The 23,751-nt window shown below is 40.9% G+C and overlaps 1 protein-coding gene across 1 annotated transcript in view; it reads right to left on the bottom strand.

The window, feature by feature from the left end:
• Window positions 1-6,998: 6,998 nt before the first annotated feature.
• The window catches only part of LOC103550101 (mitochondrial adenyl nucleotide antiporter SLC25A24), a 47,212-nt gene continuing 30,459 nt past the window's right edge, over window positions 6,999-23,751 (bottom strand). Inside the window, exons 6-10 of the mRNA XM_008518841.2 lie at window positions 22,603-22,755; window positions 17,811-17,918; window positions 15,947-16,114; window positions 11,919-12,069; window positions 6,999-9,118 (exon numbers count right to left, since the gene is read on the bottom strand). Coding sequence (XP_008517063.1) covers window positions 8,934-9,118; window positions 11,919-12,069; window positions 15,947-16,114; window positions 17,811-17,918; window positions 22,603-22,755 — 765 coding nt within the window. The 3' untranslated portion in view covers window positions 6,999-8,933. The remainder of the gene's footprint in view (window positions 9,119-11,918; window positions 12,070-15,946; window positions 16,115-17,810; window positions 17,919-22,602; window positions 22,756-23,751) is intronic.

Genomic DNA, 23,751 nt, shown 5'->3' with positions numbered 1-23,751 from the left:
TCCCATTGGCCAGATCCAGCTGGAAGCAGCAGACCCGGGAGCCTGGGAAACAGCCTGGCGGAGCTGGCCCCTGGGAATACAGAGCAGGCAGTGGAAGGGCAAGGAATGGATCTGAGGGCAGACGAGCCCAGGACCAGCACAATTAAGATGACAAAATGTCATAAACAGTATAGTCTCATTTTGCTTTTCATGGTTTTAAAGATTATACAAGTAAGACATACTAGCTGTAGAAATTCAGACAATATGTAGGTCTACATTAAAAAGTGAAAGTCCTCATGCCTACCCCACACGATGACTCCCACCCGGGAGAATAACACCGCTACGTGTGTTTCAATAGAAACCCTTATCTATGCATCTTTATAAACACAAACTTTATAAACACATGTGTATGCGAGGGCTGTTAGCAATACAGTCTCATTGTTTCTTTTCTATCTTTTTTTTTTTTTTTTGAGGAAGATTAGCCCTGAGCTAACAGCTGCTGCCAATCCTCCTCTTTTTTGCTGAGGAAGACTGGTCCTGAGCTAACATCCGTGCCTATCTTCCTCTACTTTATATGTGGGACACCTGCCACAGCATGGCTTGACAAGCAGTGTGCAGGTCGGCACCCAGGATCCGAACCCGTGAACCCCGGGCTGCTGAAGTGGAACATGGGAACTTAACTCCTGCGCCACCAGGCCAGCCCCTCACTGTTTCCTTTACATCCTTTTGCTCAGTTCTATTAGGCTGGTTAAGTTCTCATGTTTCCTTTGTTTTCTTTGAACAGATTAGAAATTATACAGCTATTTCCAGTCTTCTGGTTTAGACTCAAGTATTTCAGTAAATATTCTATACCAAAAAATGATGACTGTGTCTCCATTACCTAGCCTAAGAAACTGCACATCACAACAGTGTTGAAGTACCCATAATACCCCCAATCATAACCCTCTCCGACCCAGCAGTAACCACTAACATGAATTTTGCTTTTCTTAAAACTATATTTTAAAGTATATATTATTTTTAAATAGTGTATTGGTAACTAATTGTGCTGGTTTCCTTTTAACTTTACGTGAAAAGTGACATATCACAAGTATTCTTCTGCAACTTGCATTTTTCACTCAACAAATGGATTTTTGTTAGATTCATAATATTGCTATGAAACTACAAAACTTTACTGAGAGAAATTTTAAAAATTAATAAGTGGAGAGATATATGTTCTTCATGGGTCAAAAGATGTCATTTCTCCCAAATTAATCTATAGACTCAGTGTAACCCCAATCAAATTTCCAACAGGCTTTTTTGTAGATATTGACAAGCTGATTCCAAAATTGATATGGAAATACAAAGGAGCCAGAATAGCTAAAACAACTTTGAAAAAGAATAAAGCTGGATGATTTACAGTATGTGATTTCAAGACTTTTGAAGCCACAGTAATCAAGACAGTGTGGCATTGACCTAAAATACAGAAATAGATCAATGGAACAGAATAGAGTCCAGCAAGAGACCCGCATATGGACTTGACTGATTTTCAACAAAGGTGCAAAGGTGGTTCAGTAGAGAAAGGACAGTCCGTCCAACAAACAGTAGAACAACTGAACATCCATCTGTAAAAGCTTGAACTTCAACCCACACCTTGCGCAATATCCAAAAATGAACTCAAAATGGATCATAAACCTAAGGCCTTAAACTACAAAACTTCTAAGAGAAAACATAGGAAAAAATTTTTGTGACCTTAGTTTAAGCAAAAGTTTCTTAGATACAATACAATAATTCATAAAGAACAAATTGATAAATCAGATCACAGCAAAATTTAAAACTTCTCTTCAAAGACACAGCTAAGAGGATGAAAAGACAAGCACCAGACTGGGAGAAAATACTTGCAAAGTATATACCTGATAAAGGACTCTCATACGGAATACATAAAGAACACTCGCTACTCCACAATAAGCAAACAACCCCCCAAAATGGTGAAAAGATCTGAAAAGACGCTTTACCAGATGAAACTGTCAGCAAGGATACAGAGACTCCCCCCAAATAGAGGCACCATTCTATTGCCTGGAGAAAAATGTCGTCTCTCAGAAGGAGCATATAGTATTTGGATTAAAACTTACGAGTCTAGAGTATAAACTTTGGACCCAACAGCTGAGGTGAACGTGGCCCTGCTTTGGCTGTAGATCACCTTAATCTGAATCAACTGAAAATGAACAGTCTTATCTGGTACTATGTGAAAAGTTAATACAAGATGGACAGGCCATGGTGTTGAAAATCAAATCGAAAACTGGATGGTAACAGTTTATACTCATAGGGCTGCCATGGGGAAAGCTCCCGTGACCAGCACCTGCGAAGCCTTGCTGTGTGGGCCAGGTGTCATTCTCTCACTGGTCCTGTGCTATTGCCAAAACAGGCAAAAACCAGTCTTCCTATTTCACTTTGCATTGGATAACAGACCAAATATAAGGAGCTACTTAAAGAGTTTTGTAATTCCTCTGTTCTCAGTCAGTAAGACAAAGGGTAGAATATAGCAGGAAACCCTTGGAAAATGCATCTTTGGGCTGAGGCTCTTGGCCATTTGCTGTGTGACTATCCATCCATTCGAGAAGGGCTGAGCTTGAGTCTACTAGTGTTTCCACTCCCTGCACTATTCATTTCCCAAGACATAATTTATACAAGCTCAAAAAGGGAAGGCATGAAATGGGCTGCAAAATTCATAAATCAATCCTCTCTCTCTCTCTCTCTTAGAAATTATGTATGTTTGATAGTTGGATTATCTGTATTAGTGAGTAGAGAACCATATTTATGGTCCTTGGTGCCCCAAATGGGAAAATCTGTAATTGAATAACATCATGAGCAATTATCACAGTTATAAATAAGGGCGTCAAGTTCACTTCTCACCTTCAAGGCACGTCCACAGAGCTGTAGTGAACCAGCCTCTCAGGGTCCTTCTGCCCGGCCCTCCTGACCAAGGGGAGCTCCACTATTGGGAATTCTAAAAAGGGGAGGGAAATACCTCACCAGCAGTCACCATCTGATTATGAATTAATAGTACCATCTGACGATTAATAGTACACATTTTTTAATAGAAAAAATAGAACTTTCCTGAGTAAACTTCTGGATCAACGTATGTCTCTTGATGTTCCAAATCTTTCTGCCCATTACCTTCTAAGAAGAACGAGTGAATTCTTAAGACGTGACAAAGAGAGGAGAGTCTTCCGTAATCTCTGATCAGAACTCCCTACAACAACAGCCATACGTTTTACTACTCAAAGAAAACAAACATATAAAGTAGCAAAATTTTTCAAACTACAGCAAAATTCTTGAATTGTCTACTGACTGTTTCCTTCCCTTAATATAGTTTGATTACCTTGTGGAAGATTTTCCCATCTCTCTCCAGAGGGGACATCTTTACAAAGAGGAAAGTGAGAAAGGAACAAAATCAGAGAAGAACAAAATCACAAATGGATGGACTTTAAAACTTCTTCCTCACCTTGACTTTTCTTCCAGAATCTTCTACTTTAAGAGTCTCAAGCACTTGACTCATTAATATTACCTAGCATTCTACACTTGCACTTTGTCAGCCATGTCTTCTGGGAGCTTACTCTCATATTCCCCAAATCATCCAAAATCTAATCAGACTTAGAAACAGTTCTAGACTCCAAGGTATCATCCTTCTTTTCCACATTACAACTATTTTTACTCTATCCTCTACTTCCCATCTCTTCCCAAGTCCTTGAAAATTGTCCATCTCAGTTATATTGTTGACTTTTCAATCTGGACACTGTCCACTGGACTGTCCGGCTGTGAAACTACACTGCCACATATTAAAAGGTTTTTGGGATTCAGAGATTCAATAGGTGGACAATGTGTTGTTTATGTTAAAACAAACAACCCCCACGTGCGCAGAGCCCACTGCTCTGTGGCACAATAAGGAATAGGCTCACTCCTGACACACACAGAACCAAGGGACAGGAGGCAGTGTGAGAGCCTATGGCAGGATAACTGAGTGAAATACTAATTTGTATTTATTCCTCCGATATGTTCTCTTTCATCCCATTTCAGATGAGGAGCTGGGCCTTTATCATTTCCTCTGTCAGTGATATTTAAAACTGGAAGACAGAAGTCACTTTCAATCAAAGACTCTTCTGTCTTTTGCAAACATCTAAATTACCTGCAGAGAGGATGCCAGGGGTCCCAGGGGGAAGAGGAGAGGGGCGCTTTTAAGAGCAAAGATCAAAAGGGGTGAGCCCAGAGGCTGGGAAGAAGACCAAGTGTAGTGGGTCCCAATGTCAACAGAGATTCACCTTTGACTCCTCACCCCTTCAGAAGAGAAAGCCCCGACCCCAGAAACAGATGCCCCATGTCTTCCAAACTACTCCCATGCCAAGCAAGGCACAGCCTCTGGATTCAAGGGACCATGCAGGCTGGAACAAAGGGCCTCTTAGCAGAAACCTGTGGACTATGACAGAGTCCAGAGGGGCCAAGACCCAAGGCTATTGGTACAACACTGAATGGTATAGGAGCTTCCAGCTGGACTTAAGCAGATTTAAAGAAAATTAGGAAATGTCATGTTTTTTACACATCCCAGTTGGTACACTAAGATTCATGTGGCAGCTCCTGTGGGAGGTGAGTGACGCATATTTGCTGCTGACATTGATTATGTGCTGGAATTTAGGATAATTCATCCAGAGCCCGTGGTCGTGACTGTGTTGTAAAATGGGTGTAAAGAGTTGAGTGTGAACTCTTGGAAAACATGGCTGATGAGTGAATACCAAGGGTCTGTGATAAACTCAGATTTGAATGAGTATTTTAGAATCTTTTAAAACCCTGGGCCAGACCAGCACCTCTTTCAAGAGCAAAAAAATACAAATCACTTCTTTGTTACTGTTATCTTGACTTTGTGGAAGTGAATTCAAAACAGGACAGTATCAACTAACAAAAAACAAATACATAAAAGGACTGTTTCCAATATTGAAAGATTTGTATAAATTTAAAACAGAGAAACAAATTAACAAAGCCTGGGCAGATACACAGTGGTCAGAGAAGGAAGTGAGGACAACTGTAGCCTTGTTAATTTGCTGGGATTAAAGTTCTCTGTAGTTCTTAGAAAAGTATCTGGAAAGATTTTAAGTTCTCTAAGTTAATTTCTCTTTTTAAAAATTAAAATTCTTCCTGGAGAGGGAGAGGCATAGAGTAGCCAACAGACACGCCACCTGGGGAAGCGGCCCATATGCTGAGACAGCAGCAGGGAAAACTATCCTGCGAGTGTTGGAAACGACAGTTACGGGAAACTGCGGGGGCTTTCCAACAACATTTGCAAGGCTGAAACTCCCACCCCCAGGGGAGAGACATTGGAACCTTGGTTAGGAAACACCACCAAGAAACTACCGCTACTGGAGACGGAGACGGAGAAGCGCTTGGTTGACCCGGCTCCCTCTCTGGCTTCACGGCTCACTACCCGCACTCTTGCTCACCTCGCTCCAGCCACACTGGCCTCCTGGCTGGTCCCTCCGCCTGCAGCCTTTACCTGCATTCCCTCTGCCTGGAATGCCCTTCCCAGACATCAGTATGGCCCATTCCCATCCCCCCTTCAGGTCTTTACTCAAATAGCACCTTCTCAGCAAGGCCTTCCCCCAAACGGCAACCCCAGCTCCAGCACTGCCTTCGGCACTCATCCCATCTGACATGTGACATATTTTACTTTGTTGTCTGTCTCTCCCCACTAGATAATCTCCATGAGGAAAGGTACTGACTCTTTTGCTCAATGCTGTGTCCCCAGCCCCTAAGTGTCTGGCACACACTAGGTGTTTAATAAATACCTACTGAAAGAACAAATAAGTGCATAAATGCTTATGGAATAAATCTCCAAGTGTCTGCACTTTCACAGCAAATAATGCTATGGTGGCCGTGGCCGAGCATCTGGGTATAGGGCGTGGGGCCCACTGACAAGCAGAGAACACACACATCTGCTTAAAAAAAACCAAACAAACCTCCTAACAGCCGCCAGAGGGCTGTGAGCAGGCGTCTTCAACTGACTGTGATGAGAGGGCAGCAGGGGGTCCAGGCCCAGGGAGCTTGGACTCAGCACAGCTCCGTCCTGCATGGAAGGGAGGCCAATGGAACACTGCGGGGCGTGCCCTCCCGGGGAGGGGTCTGGATGACTTGTGTCCACTCCACGCTTCTCCCAACGAGGGGCTAAGGCAAAGGCGGGAGAGGGGGCTCGCTGGTCGCTCCCCTCCACAAATATCATTACTCCTCTGATGCTCTTCTCGAAAATGAATTCCACAAGAAGAAAAGGGCTGGCAAAATTCCTACTTGGCGATAGGGAAACCGTGCGACATTTTTACACATGTGACCTGATGTAAAGCTCGAAGAACAAAGCAGTACAAAATATGATCCCTGCTCGCAGGAAGCTTCTTCTCTTGATGTGAACACAAGACTAAGAGGCAAGAAATGAATCTGGCAGCATTTTTCTAACAAGGGGTCCCTGAGGGCAGAGGGGGGCAGAGGATATGTTATTCCTGGAATCTGGGTGGCATTTGAGTTGGATTATAGAATTTCTTTGCAGTCTTATGTTTTACTTTATTTATTTTTTGTTTTATTTCATTTTTTAAAATCAAGTTTTGTACAGACTTATAATTTGCATTGTAAAAATTTTTTTAATGACTTACCAGTAAACTTACTTAGCGTCTGTCTCCCACACCTTCAAGGTAAACTGACATTCCACCAAGATGTGCCGAGAAATCCTGCGATTGTGGATCCTCCTTGGCATGGTGAACCCCTAGAGGTGGAACCCTAATTGGTAAATGTGGAATTGGGGTATCCCAAAAACCATCATCTTATACCAAAATGTGTGATACAGACAACAACCGCTGTGACTGTTCAGGAAAGGCCGAAACATCTGGAAAAACTCCATGGAGCCAAATAGGAAAAGTATTATTCTAACCGCAGCCACTGATATAAGCTCCAGGACACAGACATTTTTTTGTCTTAGTTACACTATTTTTTGAAAATGAGGAAACAAGTCATTTTAAAAACAAATACATATATGTTTTTTAATAGAAATGGAAAGTAAATACGCAGTAATGCCAGAGATAAACTATCTTCAACTCTGGGCTTTTTTCAAAAGATACAAGATCATTTTTTCAAAAGATAGAAGAGCATAGGTAAATCACATTCATACTTGAGAAATGTTAAATAGCAGACAATTTAAATTCATAAGGAACAATGACTATTTTTCAGTAGCTTAAAATTTGTTATTCATTCCACAATTTCTATGAGTAAAAAAACAGCTAATCATGTACCTTAATATTGTCATCTACATGTTACTCAAAAGTACAAGCAAACCTGAAGATAGAGTCCCATGCTTGTCATGCCTATTATAAAAGCACTGAGACATTTATCTGGCAAAACTAATACAATGGAAACTACATTTTAGAATACGTTTCACAAACAAAAGTCCAACATTCCTCTTTGGTTCAGAAAATATAAGAGGTAGGTTCGAATAAAGTAAATGCCTATTATGTCACTACATTTTCATTAAAATTTTGGCAATTTATACCAGAAATTACTAGAAATCAAACACATGTTTAGGAACTAAATTAAAAAGTGACAAGAATAACTTCAACTAATAAATGCTTTTCTAAGTCCTAATGACTTAATCAGAAAAAATAGTTAACTCAGAAAAAGATAGTTGACTACAAAAATGGCTTTAGTAAAATAAAAACATGCTATAATAATATAAATTAAGTCTTCTATATCATAACATATTCCTAAAACTTGGGGCAAGAGAGAACATCAATGTATATGTTTATAAATTGGGCCTTTCATTTGAATATAGGTACCTAATATACAAGATTAATATATACTACTGTGAATATGTACTATTCTTCTAAGTTTGTGCTGCCCAAATTAAGAATTGCAGGTTCAAAGAAATTCAACAGTAAGGACGAAATGAGAATGTCATTCACCCATGATCAGCCCACTTCATGCAATTAAGAAATTTCAGATTACCAAGAAGGGTCCCCAGAAGCTTTCCTGATTAAAACAGAATCTGATTCAAGTAGGAAACAAAGGACAAAGAAAAGAGAGATGCTCATCAGAAGCTAATATAAAGAAAAGGGTTTTGTTTCCTGGTGCTTTTCAAAGCAACGACAGAATAAACAATCTTTCAAATAAGTTGCCTTGTATTGATAATTTAACAGTAATATACTGATGATCAGTATGTCATCCCAGGAAGCAAATAACAGTGTAAGGAAAGTGGGAAAGGGCCAGCTGAAATAAATACTATTTCATCACTTCTCCTGACACAAAAATGATATGAATGGACTGCAGTATTCTCATGCCTTGAAATTCTGCCACTTATGTTCACTTTTATTCAGCTTAAAGAAAGATAACAATACAAACACTATACTACTTATTGGTTGCTGTAAGGCATGTTTTCATGCAATGATTTTCTACTAATGGTTCTACAAGGAAATTTTAAGAAATCTATAAAGACATTCAAAACATATAAAACAACTTAAGTTTCAAGGTTTTCTGATCATTTTGCTTTTAAGAAAACGACATTTGAGAATAAAGGAAGTGGCATAAATTTGAACCAACCAAAATAAAGATTACAATTTATAATTCTACCACACAAAACAAATTTAATGCAAGTAAGTACATTTTTCAGATGTAGGACTCAGTGCAGAGATTTGTAGAAAAGGACTAGTAAGAAAAGATAAAATATAACTTTGTGGCCTTTTCAAAATTGTATAAGCTTATCAAAACTATGATTTTCAACATTTCTGTTTATATAAAATTGAGCCCAAACATTTGAAGTGATCATTGAGATGCTCTTCCCTTCTGTGAAAAAAATACGACTCCTTTTGCCATAGATTTGTTGTAATTCTAGGAGAAAAAGTCACTCCAGAGATTGCTGGAAATTTCAACAATCATGCTAAAGCCAAAAATTCGACATGTCATTTCTGGGTTATTCCTAAAGTTTGTTTCATATTTTCATAAACCACATAACTGATGCCCACAGCAGGGAGCACCTTCATGAAGTTTGGGGTGATGCCTCGGTAAAGACCTGGGATTCCTTCTTTGGAAATTATGCGGCGAAAGAGACCAACCATGTTGAGCTGTGGGCTTCCTTCTAACATGGCTAGAAGATAAAAACAGAAACAAGACTACTTTAATATTCCAGCACGTTGTGTTATTATTACTATACACAATTATGATTCAGAATGATATTCTAGAACACAATGAAAAGATAAAATTTACTCCAAGGGGCCCAAGAAATGCCCCCTTTATATAATTCTCCCTGTATAGAACCTAATAGTGAGTGCTCTGATTGTAATAATGATGGTAATAACATTTATTTATTGAGTGATTACTATGTGCTAGATATTGGGTTAATTACTTTATATACCAGTCCTGCAAGGTAAGTATTATTATACCCATTTATTTATTTATTTATTTATTGAGGAAGATTAGCCCTGAGATAACTGCTGTCAATCCTCCTCTTTTTGCTGAGGAAGACTGGCCCTGAGCTAACATCCGTGCCCATCTTCCTCTACTTTATATGTGGGATGCCTACCACAGCATGGCGTGCCGAGTGGTGCCATGTCCGGACCCGGGATCCGAACCAGTGAACGCCAGGCCGAACTGCTGCGCCACTGGACCAGCCCCTATTATACCCATTTTATAAACGGGGAACTGGAGGCTTAGAAAGATTGAGAAACTTGTTCTAAGATACTTAGGTAGCAAGTGGAAGAGCTGAGAGCTGATGGTCTTTCTGACTCCAAAACTCATGCACTTTCTACCACCTGACATGGCCGCCGCCACCCCGTCCTCATTAACCAAAGTGCTGAAGAGAGAATGGTTCAATCTTAGGAAGTAAGAGGAGTATGGGGAGATTAGGGAAAATATGGGGTCCCTAGGCCTTGAAAATAATCCCAATAGGCAGGAAAGAGAGAGGGAAAGCCCACGCTGTTGACACAACAAAGAGGGTGGGAACATGCATGTGCCATGGGGATACCACTGGTTGCTGCATGTGATGATTACACAGAGGATACCAAGTGGCTGGAGCTGGGCAAGGCAGGGGTGGAGAAACGAAGACAGAGCAAAAAAACAAAGTGGGGATTACTAAAGGCTTTGAAATTCCCACTAAGAACTTTGGAATTTATTCTGAAGACACTGAAAAGTCACAAAGATTTCTGAACAGGAGTAAAATGATCAGACCCTGACCTTAGAAACAACCATGCTACCAGCCATGTGGGGACTGGACTAGAGCTGGCAGACAGCAGGGGAAGACTGGTTCCGCGATGGTTTGAATCAGATCGCCTGGGTCTGAAGTCTAGCTCCACTATCTACCAAACATACAACCTCACAAAGTTACTCAATCTCTTTTTGCCCTAGTTACTCATCTGCAAAATGGGGATAAAATTAGTCTCACCCTCCAAAAATGGTTGCGACGTTTAAATAAGAGAATACCCACGAAACGTTTAGTTTACCACTTTGCATTTTTCTCTCCAGCTACATAATCTTCTTTCAGCTCCTCAAATACACCACATTTTCTCCTGCCTCAGTGCCTTCACATATGCTTTTCCCGGGGCTAGAATGTTCTTTCTACGTCCCCTCCACCCCTGCCACCTTTGCCCAGCTAACTCCCACTTGTTTTGCAGGCTCACCTTAAACGACAATGTTCTCTGCCTACCAAGTTAGGTTAGAGCCCCTTGCTCTATGCTCCCCTAACAAAGGGGAGGTGGGTTAATGAGGTTGTTTACTTGCTGAATGTGTGTCTTCTCCACTCCACAACGGCAGGGACCAATCTGACTTGTGGACTGCTCTAACCCCAGCACCTGGCAGAGGGTCCAGCACCTGACAATGGCTCAGGAAGTATTCGTTAATTAAGGATTGACTGCCTGGGTGAGGCAGGAGTGGTTGGTACTTGGACGAGAGGTTGGGGATAGAGCTGAAGAGGCCCAGGGTGTACTATTTAAAGAAATAACAGTGGATATGGTTGGCCAGGGAAAGAGCAATAAAGAAAAGAAAGGCACAACATGCACACTTCAATGTAGCAATAAAAGCCAGCAAATCATAATAAAAGAGAATAATCAATGAGATGGCAGAAGAGTCAGGAGGGTTCAGTGTAGTCAAAGCCAAGGGAGGACACAGTGTCACAAGGGGGGGTGATTGTAGGTCAAAAGTTGTAGGGTTAAACAATAATAAACAATTCCAGGGGCCAGCCCAGTGGTGCAGCAGTTAAGTGCACACGTTCCGCTTCTCGGCAGCCCAGGGTTTGCCGGTTCAGATCCTGGGTGCAGACATGGCACCACTTGACACACCATGCTGTGGTAGGCATCCCACATATCAAGTAGAGGAAGATGGGCACGGATGTTAGCTCAGGGCCAGGCTTCCTCAGCAAAAACAGGAGGATTGGTGGTAGATGTTAGCTCAGGGCTGATCTTCCTCAACAAAAAAAAAAAAAGAAAATTTCCAGCCACCATTTACCAAGAACCTGACAAATGCCAGGTGCTTTACACATATTGTTGCTAATTCTTACAACACTGCACAGCTTTCATTCCCATTTACAGATGAGAAAACAAAAACCCAAAGCGGTTTGGGGCAAGAATCTGAACACAAATCCACCTAGATACTAAAGTTTATATGCTCTTAAAACATGTATTCTCAACAAACAAAAACAACGTACTCTGGTGATGCATAAAGCACAGATATACATCCAGTACACGTGCAGTGAATCTGTGGTTAAAAATTTCATTAAAACAGAGCATTTAGGAAAGAATTTGTCAGATGGTTCCATAGGGAGGCAATAATGAAAAACAGGTTGAGAAACACTATCTTGAAACTACACTCCGCCATCTCAGTGGAACTCGAAGTTCCAAAAACAAGTCCCTGACGCAGTACTATTTATCAGCATGATTCCTTCATCAAAAACTCACCTTGAGCCTGCATGCGCGTTCGCACCAGAGCCAGGGGGTAGCTGGCCAGCTGCCCACAGGTGCTCGACAAGGCACCACATCCCAGCAACACCATCACTCCAGGGTTTACAGAGTCTTTGGCGAAATTATCCAGCCAATGGGACTTCAAGAGCTGCCAGAGAAACAGAAAAGAAGAAAAATAATGAGCTAACTTTACAAGTGCTTTCAATCAACGTGAAGACTTTCACAGCGACTCTCATCCTTATGAGGGGACCATTTCTGCACGATCGGGGGGCACACTGCCAGGAGCAGCAGCCACCGTAGAGGCAGCGGCCTGCAGAGAGGAAGGGAAGCTGCTGGGGATTCAGAACACGTGAGGTTTGCACTCGCTGCTCATCTTCTTCTAAATAAATAACAGCACGCCAAATGTAGGCTCTAAAGAACATTTCCTAGCCGGTACTGATAAAAATAACACAATACGACTGATCGCATCTAATTTTGTACTTTACACATATGTAATTTCATTTAGTCCTTTTACAAAGCTCTGAGGTGGAGCTATTCTTTTGATTTCAGAAATGAGGAAAATGAGTCTCAGGGAGATTTTTAAACAAGCGTGCAATAAAGTGTACTGATCCCCAGGCCATGCTTTTTACCCTATTATCCTAGGTCCCTGTATTTCCATTAGAAGGCAATGATTGAGAGAAATTAGATAAAATATAAATGCTAATATATTTTTAAATATAAAATATTTTAAGTTAAAATTATATGCTAATATGTGGGAAAAATTACATTTTGTATGGTAGCCAAGCATACTAATACACCACCCAGAGCAAACTACACATTCAGTGCAATCTCTATGCAAATCACACTGACATTTCTGAAGAAACAGAGAAAACCATCCTAAAATTCACATGGAATGTCAAGGGACTCTGACTAATCTTGGAAAAGAAGAACAAAGTTGGAGGCCTCACGCTTCCTGATTTCAATATACACTGCAAAGCAACAGTAATCAAGATGGTGTGATGGGGGCCAGCCCCGTGGCTGAGTGGTTAAGTTCGTGTGCTCCACTTCGGTGGCCCAGGGTTTCGCTGGTTTGGATCCTGGGCATGGACATGGCACCACTCATCGGACCACGCTGAGGTGGCGTCCCACACAGCACAACCAGAGGCACTCACAATCAGAGTATACAACTATGTACCGAGGGGAGGGGGAGCTTTGGAGAGAAAAAGAAAGATTAGCAACAGATGTTAGCTCAGGTGCCAATCCTTAAAAAAAAAAAGAAAGAAAGAAAAGAAAGTTGCTAAGAGACTAGATCCTAAAATTTCTCATCACAAGGAAAAAAAAATTTAACAAAAAAAGATCATGTGTTACTGGCATAAAGACAGATAAACAGATGAAGGAAATAAACTAGAGAGCCCCCAAATAAACTCTTGAATATATGGCCAAATGATCTTCAACAATGGTCCTGGGCAAACTGGATATCCACATGCAAAAGAATAAAGCTGGACCCTTACTTTACACCTTATACAAAAATTAACTCAAAATGGAAAGACCTAAACATAAGATCTAACACTATAAAACTCCTAGGAGAAAACATAGGCTAAAAGCTTCAGGATACTGGATTTGGCAATGATTTCTTGGATATGATACCAAAAACAGGCAACCAAAGTGAAAAATAGACAAACTTCAACTTAAAAACTTCTGTGTAGCAAAGGAAACAATCAACAGAGTGAAAAGGCAACCTACAGAATGGGAGAATATATTTTCACACCATATATCTGATATGAGATTAATATCCAAAATATATAAAGAATTCCTACAACTCAATGACAACCATAAAAAAATAAATAACCCTATTACAAAATGGGCAAAGAATTTGGATAGACATTTCTCCAAAGAAGATATATAAATGGACAACAAGCATATGAAAAGATGCCCCTCACTTATCATCAGAGAAACGCAAATCAAAAGCACAATGAGATATTGCCTCACACCTGTTAGGACGGCCACTACTGAAAAAAAGAAAAGAAACAAAAAACAGAAACAAGTGTTAGCAAGGATGTAGAGAAATTACTATTGGTGGAAATGAAAAAGGGTACAGCTGCTATGGAAAATGCTGTGACAGGTCCTCAGAGAGCTTAACACAGAATTACCATATGATCCATCAATTCTACCCCAGGCACAGTGTATACCCACAGGAACTGAAAGCAGACTCTCAGATACTTATATCCAATGTCTATTGCAGCATTATCCACAACAGCCAAAAGGTGGAAACAACCCAAGTGCCCATGAAAAGATGAACAGATAGGGGCCAGCCTGGTGGCACAGTGGTTAAGTTTGTGCGGTCTGCTTCAATGGCCCAGAGTTCATGGGTTCGGATCTCGGGTGTGGACCTACACACTGCTCATCAAGCCATGCTGTGGCAGTGTCCCACATACAACCTAGAGGAAGACTGGCACAGATGTTAGCTCAGGGACAATCCTCCTCAAGCAAAAAGAGGACTGGTAACAGATGTTAGCTCAGGGACAATCTTCCTCACCAAAAAAAAAAAAGATGAATAGATAAACAAAATGTGGTATATCTATACAACAGAATATTAGTCAACCATAAAAAGGAATGGTGTTCTGATACACGCTACAACATGGATGAACCCTGAAACCAATACGCCAGGTGAAATAAGCCAGACAAAAAAGGATAAATATTATATGATTCCACTTACATGAAATCACTAGAATAGGCAAATTCACTGAGACAGAAAGAGGATTAGAGGTTCCCAGCGGCTGGGAGGAGGGGAGAGTGGGGAGCTATTTTGTAATAGTTACAGAGTGTTCGTCTGGGGTAATGAAAACGCGTGGGAAATAGATAGTAATGACGGCTGTACAACAGCGTGAACGTAATTAACGTCCCTGAACTGCACTCTTGAAAATGCTTAAAATGGCAAATATTATGTTCTACATATTTTACCACAATTTTTAAATTATATTTTAACTTAAATTCCAAAAGCCATTGAATTGTACACTTTAAATGAGTAAAAGGTATGTGAATTATATGTTAATAAACCTGTTACAAAAAAAAAAAAAGTAACGTCCTCTAAGAAAGCCTTCATTACACATCCCACCCCTCCACTCGGCTACAGGTTGAGTCCCCTCCCAACGCGCCCAGGCTTGCTTCTATCACGGCACCACACTCTGTGCTTTCGCTGTTTGCATGCCTATCTCCTCCACCACATCTTCAGTCTTTTAAAGGCAGAAACCAAGTCCTTCTGTCAATCTCTAGGTCCAGCATCTAACCCAGTGGCTTGCAAATAGTGTGCGCTCGACAAATGTTTGTCAGAGTCATAAATTATTAAATGGTTTAAACGGCACAGTGAATCTAAGGTTTGTAGTCTGAGCTGTCTCTTCAGTACAAGGGATGAATCTGTGCTACCCACATCAGTCTCTTGGCTTTATCAGATTTCAACAAATCAAAGAAAATGTGCCATTTTTGCTTATTGCCTCTCCCTTCAAAAAAATCCCTAGTGGCCCATCCAGTGGCACAGCAGTTAAGTTCGCACGTTCCGCTTTGGCAGCTGGGGGTTTGCCAGTTTGGATCCCGGATGCGATCCTACACACCACTTGTCAAGCCATGCTGTGGCAGGCATCCCACATATAAAGTAGAGGAAGATGGGCCCGGATGTTAGCTCAGGGCCAGTCTTCCTCAGCAAAAACAGGAGGATTGGCAGCAGATGTTAACTCAGGGCTAATCTTCCTCAAAAACACAAAAAATCCCTAGTACCATCTTCTAAGCTGAACAACTATATCTGAAGATGAGTCCACAGTCTTCATTAGTAAAAATAATTCACAGGGAAATCTAATACAAAAGTGACCACAAGAACATGGGAGAGTCTCATATCCAAGGTACTTGAAAAGAAAGATCAAATAACACATCCTTGCATATACTTTTGCTCACAGAATATTTCCTGGTATATGTGTACTTATTAAAAAGTCAAATTCTAACAATAAAAACTATTGAACTATATTTTCAGATTCAAAAGACTGCTACAAACTCACCTCATACACAGCAAGATCTATACCTGCATAAGGTATGATGCCTAATAAATTGGGAATATAACCTTTGTAAAAAGCTCCCACACCTTCATGTTTCAAAATCTTCTTAGCACAATCGAATATTCCAGAGTATTGTCCAGTTTTGCCTACAGCCAGCCTGGTCTTCATAACCTGGTTAAGAAAGAATATAACAAAATATTATTGTTCATATTAACTCTGTCATCACGGAATTCAAAAGAAGTAATTTTATAGAGAACAAATACCTAGTACATACTGTCACGCAAACGACTGTCTGATTTGTTGATGTGTTCTCCCTCACTTACTATCTCCATTGAGGAGCCAAGACGAGGGCCAAGAGGACCCATTTATGGCAAAGAGGATCTGAATGAGGGCAGTGGCAGAGGAAATAGAGAGAAGATAACCTATTGATGCCTTAACAAAATTGACTGGTGACCAGTTAGATGCAGAGGGTGAGGGAAATGGCAGTGTAAAGGATGATTCCAGTCTTTCTAGCTTGGAACAGAGGATGGGGGCAGCAGGGACGTGGGAAAGTGAAGCTATTTACTGAGATGGAGAATAGAAGAGGAAGACTAGGTATTGAATTAGGACATTTTTTTGAGGGGTGGGTGGAGTAATATGAACAATCATATTAAGATGCTTCAAGGAGGGGCTGGCCCAGTGGTGTAGCAATTAAGTGTGCACGTTCCACTTCGGCAGCCTGGGGTTTGCCAGTTTGGATGCCAGGTGTGGACATGGCACTGCTTGGCAAGCCATGCTGTGGTAGGCGTCCTACATAGAAAGCAGAGGAAGATGGGCATGGATGCTAGCTCAGGGCCAGTCTTCCTCAGCAAAAAAAAAAAAAAAAAAAGATGCTTCAAGGAAAGCTTTATTAATATGCATACCACAAAGGTGAAAATTAAGAGTTTACGTCTTGCTTAGGTCTTATCAGTTATTGCAAAATCCTTTGTCATATCAATAAAGACCAATCACACCTACAATAATAACTTTGTTCTAAAGCAGGAATTGGCAAATTTTTTCTGCAAAGGCCAGATAGTAAACATTTTCGTCTTTCCAGGCCTAAAATATCAGGTCTCTGTTGCATATTCTTTTTGGGGGGATTTTTTTTTCTAACCACCTCTTTAAAATGCAAAAACCATTCTTAGCTCAAGGGCTGTACAAAATAGTCCACAGGTCCATGGTTTGCTGATTTGTGCGCTAATGGAAGGAAGTCTAGTTAGGACTACCATCACCTAATCAAATCCTGAAGTTCCATTAGGAAACTTATGATACAGAAACTCTTTGGAAATGAATGGGTGAATTCTGATCCACATTTGGCAGCCAGCCTCCAAGACGGCTTCCAAATACCCCAGCCTCCTTCTATCCACACCTATGTAGTTCCCTCCCACACTCTACCAGGAGTGACCAACAGGTTGCAGCAGAAGTGATCAAAGATTGCAGCTTCCATCTTGGGGCCTTTCTCTCTCTGATCACTCAGATGTGGAAACCAGCTACCATGTTGTGAGGAGACTCAAGCAGTTATGGAGAGGCCCATGTGACAAGGAATTGACGTCTCCAGCCAATAGCCAGGGAGGCCTGGCAACAAACACATGACTGAGCTTGGAAATAGATCCATCACCAGCTGAACCCAGAGGTGACCATAGCCCTGGTCAACACCTGGACTGTGGGCTGTCAGAAACCCTAAGCCAGAGGCAACCAGCTGAGCTACTCCAACTTCCTGACCCACAGAAACCATGCAATAACAAATGCTTGTTGTTTTAAACTGTTAACTTTGGGATCACCCGTTATACAGCAATAGATAATTAATACAAACACCTTTCATGCAGTCAGACTTCACAATGGTCCTTACCTCCATAGGATAAATAAAAGTCTGTGCCGTTGCTCCAGCCATGGAACCAGAAATAAATCTCTCAAAAGTTCCTATTTTCTGTCCTTCCTCAGTAAGCAGCTTCTTGTACTGTATAAATAAATTTTTAAATGCACATTAATACCTCTTATAGACTTAATTGTGTCCCCTTATAAGTTCATACGTTGAAGCTATAAATCCCAATGTGATGGTATTTGGGTGGGGCCTTTGGAAGGTAATTAGGGTTAGATAAGGTCATGAGGGTGGGGCCCTCATGACAGAATTAGCATCCTTATAAGAAGAGACACCAGAGAGCTTTCTCTCTCTCTCCCTCTTTGTGCCCCCACCCACTGCCACCACGCATGCACCAAGGAAAGGCCGTGTGAGCACAGAGCAAGAGGGCGGCCGTCTGCAAGTCAGGAAGAGAGCCCTCACCAGAAACCAAATGAGCCAGCGCTTTGATCTCGGAGTCCCCAGCTCCAGAACTTTGAGAAATTAATTTCTGTTATTTAAACCACCATTTTTTGGTATTTTGTTATGGCAGCGCGAGGTGACTAAGACAATACCAAAATACAAATAAGCTCCTAGAAATCAATTAATTGCCAATGTGATGATGTTTCTCAAAACGCATACACTGCATTAACACCTAGCAGAAAAGCAAGGCGTAAATGCTAACATCCAATTTATCGGCCAGTGGTTTCCAAGATCGCTTTCCACAGAACACAGACGTCTTCCACAGACGGGACCCAGTTGCTCCTTTGCTAAAACAGAATAATAGCATTCTTTCCCAGGTGTACAGAAAATACACAGTTAATAAAGTGTTGGCAATTTTTGGATATTTTCCCCATCATTATTTCTTTTTTTAAGATGAGTTTCTTTTCACCAGTACAAATAAAACTAACAAGTAAGTGACAAGAAAATATTAACAAAACAATTTATAAAAACAGTTTTTGTAGGTAATACATATAATTATACCAACAAGTCAAGCCCAGTGCCCACCTGGCCCACCAGAACCAAACCAACCGACACAGCTGATCAGGCCAAGGGTGGAATCTGACCCAAATGCAGCCAAAATATCGACAAGGCAGGAGGTCAACATCGCGGGCTCCACAGTCAGGCAGAACTGGGCTGGACCCCCAGAAACGTGTGGCCCGGGGCAAGTTCATGGACACGTCCAAGCTGCGGTTTCCTCATCTGTGATAACAGTGCCTATCTCCCCAGGTCGTTGAAAGGATTAAATCAGATAATACTTGTAACACACTGAGCACAGTGCTGGACTCACGGGAAATGTTCAGTAAATGTTACTGTTATTATTACTAACATACTACGTTTCTACTTGGAGAGAATAGCTCTGCCCAAACACCGACTATGGTAATAAGCCAGACAAACCAGATTCCTTCTCTTAGAAATGGCCAATTTTCTTCACCTCCTGTTTGCTTTAGCTCATTTCAGTATGGTTTCTCCTCTCATTACTTCACTGAAGTGTTTATACCAAGCTTTCCTATCTGTAGGTTGATAAATCCTAAAAGATATTTTTTCTTATCGTATTTACCATTTTTTCTTATCGTATTTGACCTTTCATGAAACCCTTTTCTTCCTCCGACTTCTAGGCCCTCACTCTCTGTGGATTTCCTCCTGTCCCGCTGGCTATTCCTTCTCAGTCTCCTTTGCAAGTTTCTCCTCTGCTTCTCCCGGGCATGTTCCCAGGATTCTTCCCATTCTATAAGGCTTCCTGAGCGGCCACTCCAGTGGCTCCAACACAATAACAACCTCTCTCTCAAAGATCTCTCCCCTAATTTTTAGATGATATATCCACTTGCCTACTGGACAACTCACTGTACATGACAGAGATAGCTCAAACTCAGCGCGTCCGAAATGGAACCTGTCATTTTACCCCAAAATCCATTCCTTTCATTGTTTTCTGTATGTATTTAGTTGCTCCAGTTAGGAACCAGAGTATCATCCTTGGTTCCTCTTTCTTTCTCACCGCCACATCCACTCAATGAATGAGTCTGTTAATTCTATTTCAAAATATTTTTCTGTCCATTGCCTTCTTCTCCAGTCCCTATGGCCACCACCTTACACTGGTGCTCACCATTGCTTACCTTAATGACTGAAATATTTCCTTTAATAGTCTTCCTGCCTCCAGTCTAGCCTCACTCACCTCCAATACATTCTCCACTCTTTTTCCAGGTTGATCTTTCTTAAATGTAAACGTACTCATTTCACTTCCCTACATAAGATGCTTCAATAGCCCCCTCACCATATTCAGGATAAAAATCTAGACTCCTATTACACTGGGCTCCTGCCTATCCGTCCAGCCTGCTTTCATCATTATCTTCCCAGAAATACATTCCACTACAATGTACAGTGAATGATGCTCTCCTGTGCCTACACTTCCGTCAACGTACTGCTGCTTCTGCTTGAAATACCCATCTTTCCCTTCATCTTAATGGGCCTGAGACTCAGGAAAGATCAGGCTCAAACTCCAGCTCTGGCAGTTCTGTGTTTTCACTCATTTAGTAAGGTTTTACTGGCACTTGGCAAGGTGCTGGGAATACAAACCTGAAAACAAATATTGCCTAAGGAAACTCACAGTCTCATTAAGGAGATAGGTAAGTACTGAGATAATCAGAATTCATTGTGAAAGTGTTACAACAGAGGGAAACAAAGGGAACTAGAACAATGAAGGTTTCCTGGAGGAAATAACTCCTGAGCAGTCTTGCAGGATGTCCGCCCCTATTGACATATACAAAGAGGAATGGGGGGTGTGTTCACTGGAGGGGGGTTGGAAGGATGACTGCTGCACTGTGGACATGTTGAGCTTGAGACACTCCCGGGATATGAAAGCAGAGATGCACAGATGAGCAGTACACAAGCGGATGTGTAGGTATAGGGATGAAGAGAACGATGTTAGAACAGAGGCAATTAGTGTTTATATGGCAGCTGAAACCATGGGAACATTGCACCACACTGCCACCCACTGCTATGCTATGGTGCCACTGCACTGCTACGGGAATGACAACCCAAATGGACCACAGCTTTATCCCATATGGATGTGGTTAAGAGAGCTACATACTAAGCTGAAAATATCCTTTTCTTGGATTTCTAAACTATTAGTTATTCAATGAACAAGACCTATCTGAATCCAGAAGTGAGCTAGCCAGGTACTGTGGGAAACTGGAGAATTTATATGGCATAATATCAATCCTGAAGTAATTTACAACTCATTGGGAAAACAATGGGTTTTCCATTATCCAATGGAAAATTGGCTATTCTGTAACTCAGTGCTCTAAGGAAGCTGGGCAGGGGAGGCGCTGGTTTTGGTTGGAGTGCTGGGAAAATGCTTCTCATGGGAAGCTGGTCTTAAGAGAGCAGGGAGGGATGAACAGATCTTCAGCAGGAGGGGAGAAAATGGACAGGCATAACAGCCCCCAGAGACCATAAGAACACTACAGCACACTGTGCAGAGAGCTTTCTCTTGATCTCTAAGAAAAGTTAGCAGGCAGAAATTAGAATACCGTGAAGAGGGCTCGGAAAGAAGGCTGACCAGATGGAAGCAGAGGACGCCTGCTGGTAGTGTCCAAGTTAAGAATTTGACAAGTAGCAAAAAGTGTAATGTACACATTTGCTTGCAATAACACAGACTTTCAAAAACACCAAACTTTCTGCAAATTGGAATAATGATTTTATACTTGACTATTTATTTATTTTAGGCTCTGGCTTCTGTATCATAAAATCCAATATGTGGTCAGTATCTACTGGCAGCTAAAATGCTAGCCCCTCTAGTCATGATTTGAATCCTCAAACATTCACAGAAGGAAGATATCCTTCCCAAACATAGGCTCTAATTCAAGCCCTGGAGGCTGGATTTTCCTCAACCTTTTTCTTTGCTTCTCTGTCTCCTGAGCCAAAGAAAAGGACACCACTAGACTCTGCAATCTTCTCAAGAGTGTTCTGTGGCTCAAGAACTAAACGCTCTCCGAAATAATCAAAAGTCTATTTGAAATAATACAAAATATGAGGTGGAGCTAAATTTCAAGGTTCTTATGGTTGATGATAAACAATGATGGAAGAATTAATGGAAAAAATAATTTTGTGGATGCTCAAGTAGACAGTTCTGCTAATGACCATAAAGAGAAACCAAACTCGAAAACTCACTGCTGTGTTTCCTCTTAACACTAAGTCCCGCTGAAGCAGCATGCTAAACAATGTAATAGAGAAGTTAATTCAGAGGTAAATGCACTCATTCATTCACTCACTCATTCAATCAACAAACACTTACTGAGCACTTATCATATGCCAGGCTGTCTAAGTGCTGGAACACAAAAGAAGCCCAGCCCCTAAATCCACGGAGCTTTCACTCTAAAACCAAACTCAATTTTACAGCCACGTCAAATTACGCAAAGGACTTCAACCTAAAAATTTTCCTTCCAGACGTTAGAGCGGGATACTTTCATAAAACTTATGTTAGTGTTAGTGTTATGTTAGTGTGCAGCTTCTATTCTGAATTCAAAATGAATAAGATAAAATTCAAATTTTCCTTCAAGAGCTACTTAGAAAAGAACATAAAAGTCTTTCTTTACAAATAATAGGAAATTCAGAATCCCAGAATTTAGTCACGAGGAATTTCTGAGTTGATCTTGTCTAATCTCCTGTAAGAGAAATTCCTCATGGAGTATATGTGGTAAACGATCATGTATTAACACAAGAATCCCAAAAGCATGGAAGTTAATTGTTACTGAATCAGTGTAATTCCTCTTTGTTAATAAATTCCACAGGTGATAACAATTACCTGTTCGTATGCCCAGAACTTAACAGCTGTCTCAGGAGCAATTTTAATGACATTTGTACCATTTCCTCTCCAGAGGGAGCGGATACCTCCTTCTTTCACCATCTGTCGAAAGCCATCATATATGTTCATTTTGTGTGATTTTGAACCATGGACCTAAAAATAAAAGAAAAATGATATAAAATACTGGTAGCATGTTACTGTTACTATTTCTAAAGTAACCATACAAACCACTCTCTTTCCTTGAATACTGTTTATTACTGCAAGAAGATGTATTCAAAAATAAAATATAAAAGGTTGAGAAAATATATGATGATGGGAAGAATTATTACCACCATTTTAGAGGCCTGACTTTGAATCTAAAACTAAGAAAAATTTATATCCTCAGCATGGGAAAGCAGATAGAGAGGACATGATCAAAATTAAAATTATTATGAACACCATTCATAAGATGACATGAATCAAATTATGTACTAGGCTACAGAACACCCTTTGGAATGTGAACAGGTTTAGTTTAAGAAAAATAAGAAGATATGCTGCAGGGAATATATAATCCCTCCCCCCAAGAAGTAATACTGGTATGAAATATAAATGGGTCTGACAACAATTTGGATATTATGTACATCAGAGGCACAGACACTGGAATGCACACAGCCTGACACTAAAAATAAAAATTGCACCTTCTATGACTCATCTCAGGGTCTCTCCAGGCAATACGTTCATGACAACATGTAACAACCGCCTCACCCAGTCAGTACTGATGAATTACTTGGTTTATACCACAGATGTGACAGTTGTTTATACATAGCAGACCTTATGATTGCCTCTATATAAAAACTGATTAAATCTAATAGACCTAAATTAAAGAAATCAGCTATTCTTCTGATTGTTTCAGCTTACACAAAATCAATGACTACTATAAAAAAACAATAACAACAACACGGGGGGGCTGAAGACTAAATGCTGGCCATTCAGGCAGTACATGATTGAGCCACAATAAGAACTCTAGACGCCAAAGACAGGTGAGCTTCCCTGGTTGGTTTGCAACACTCTGTGCATATTGTCACACACTGATGCCAGCTAAGTAAGACATCGTGACTCCACGGGTAGAGGACAACAGACACTCTGCATTTGGTACTTCCCCAGACACGA

This window comes from Equus przewalskii, unplaced genomic scaffold (genome assembly GCF_037783145.1).
Source record: "Equus przewalskii isolate Varuska unplaced genomic scaffold, EquPr2 ChrUn-13, whole genome shotgun sequence".
Taxonomy (NCBI): Eukaryota; Metazoa; Chordata; class Mammalia; order Perissodactyla; family Equidae; genus Equus; species Equus przewalskii.
Note: the sequence above shows the minus strand (reverse complement) of the source record. Positions and strands in the feature narration are given on the sequence as shown.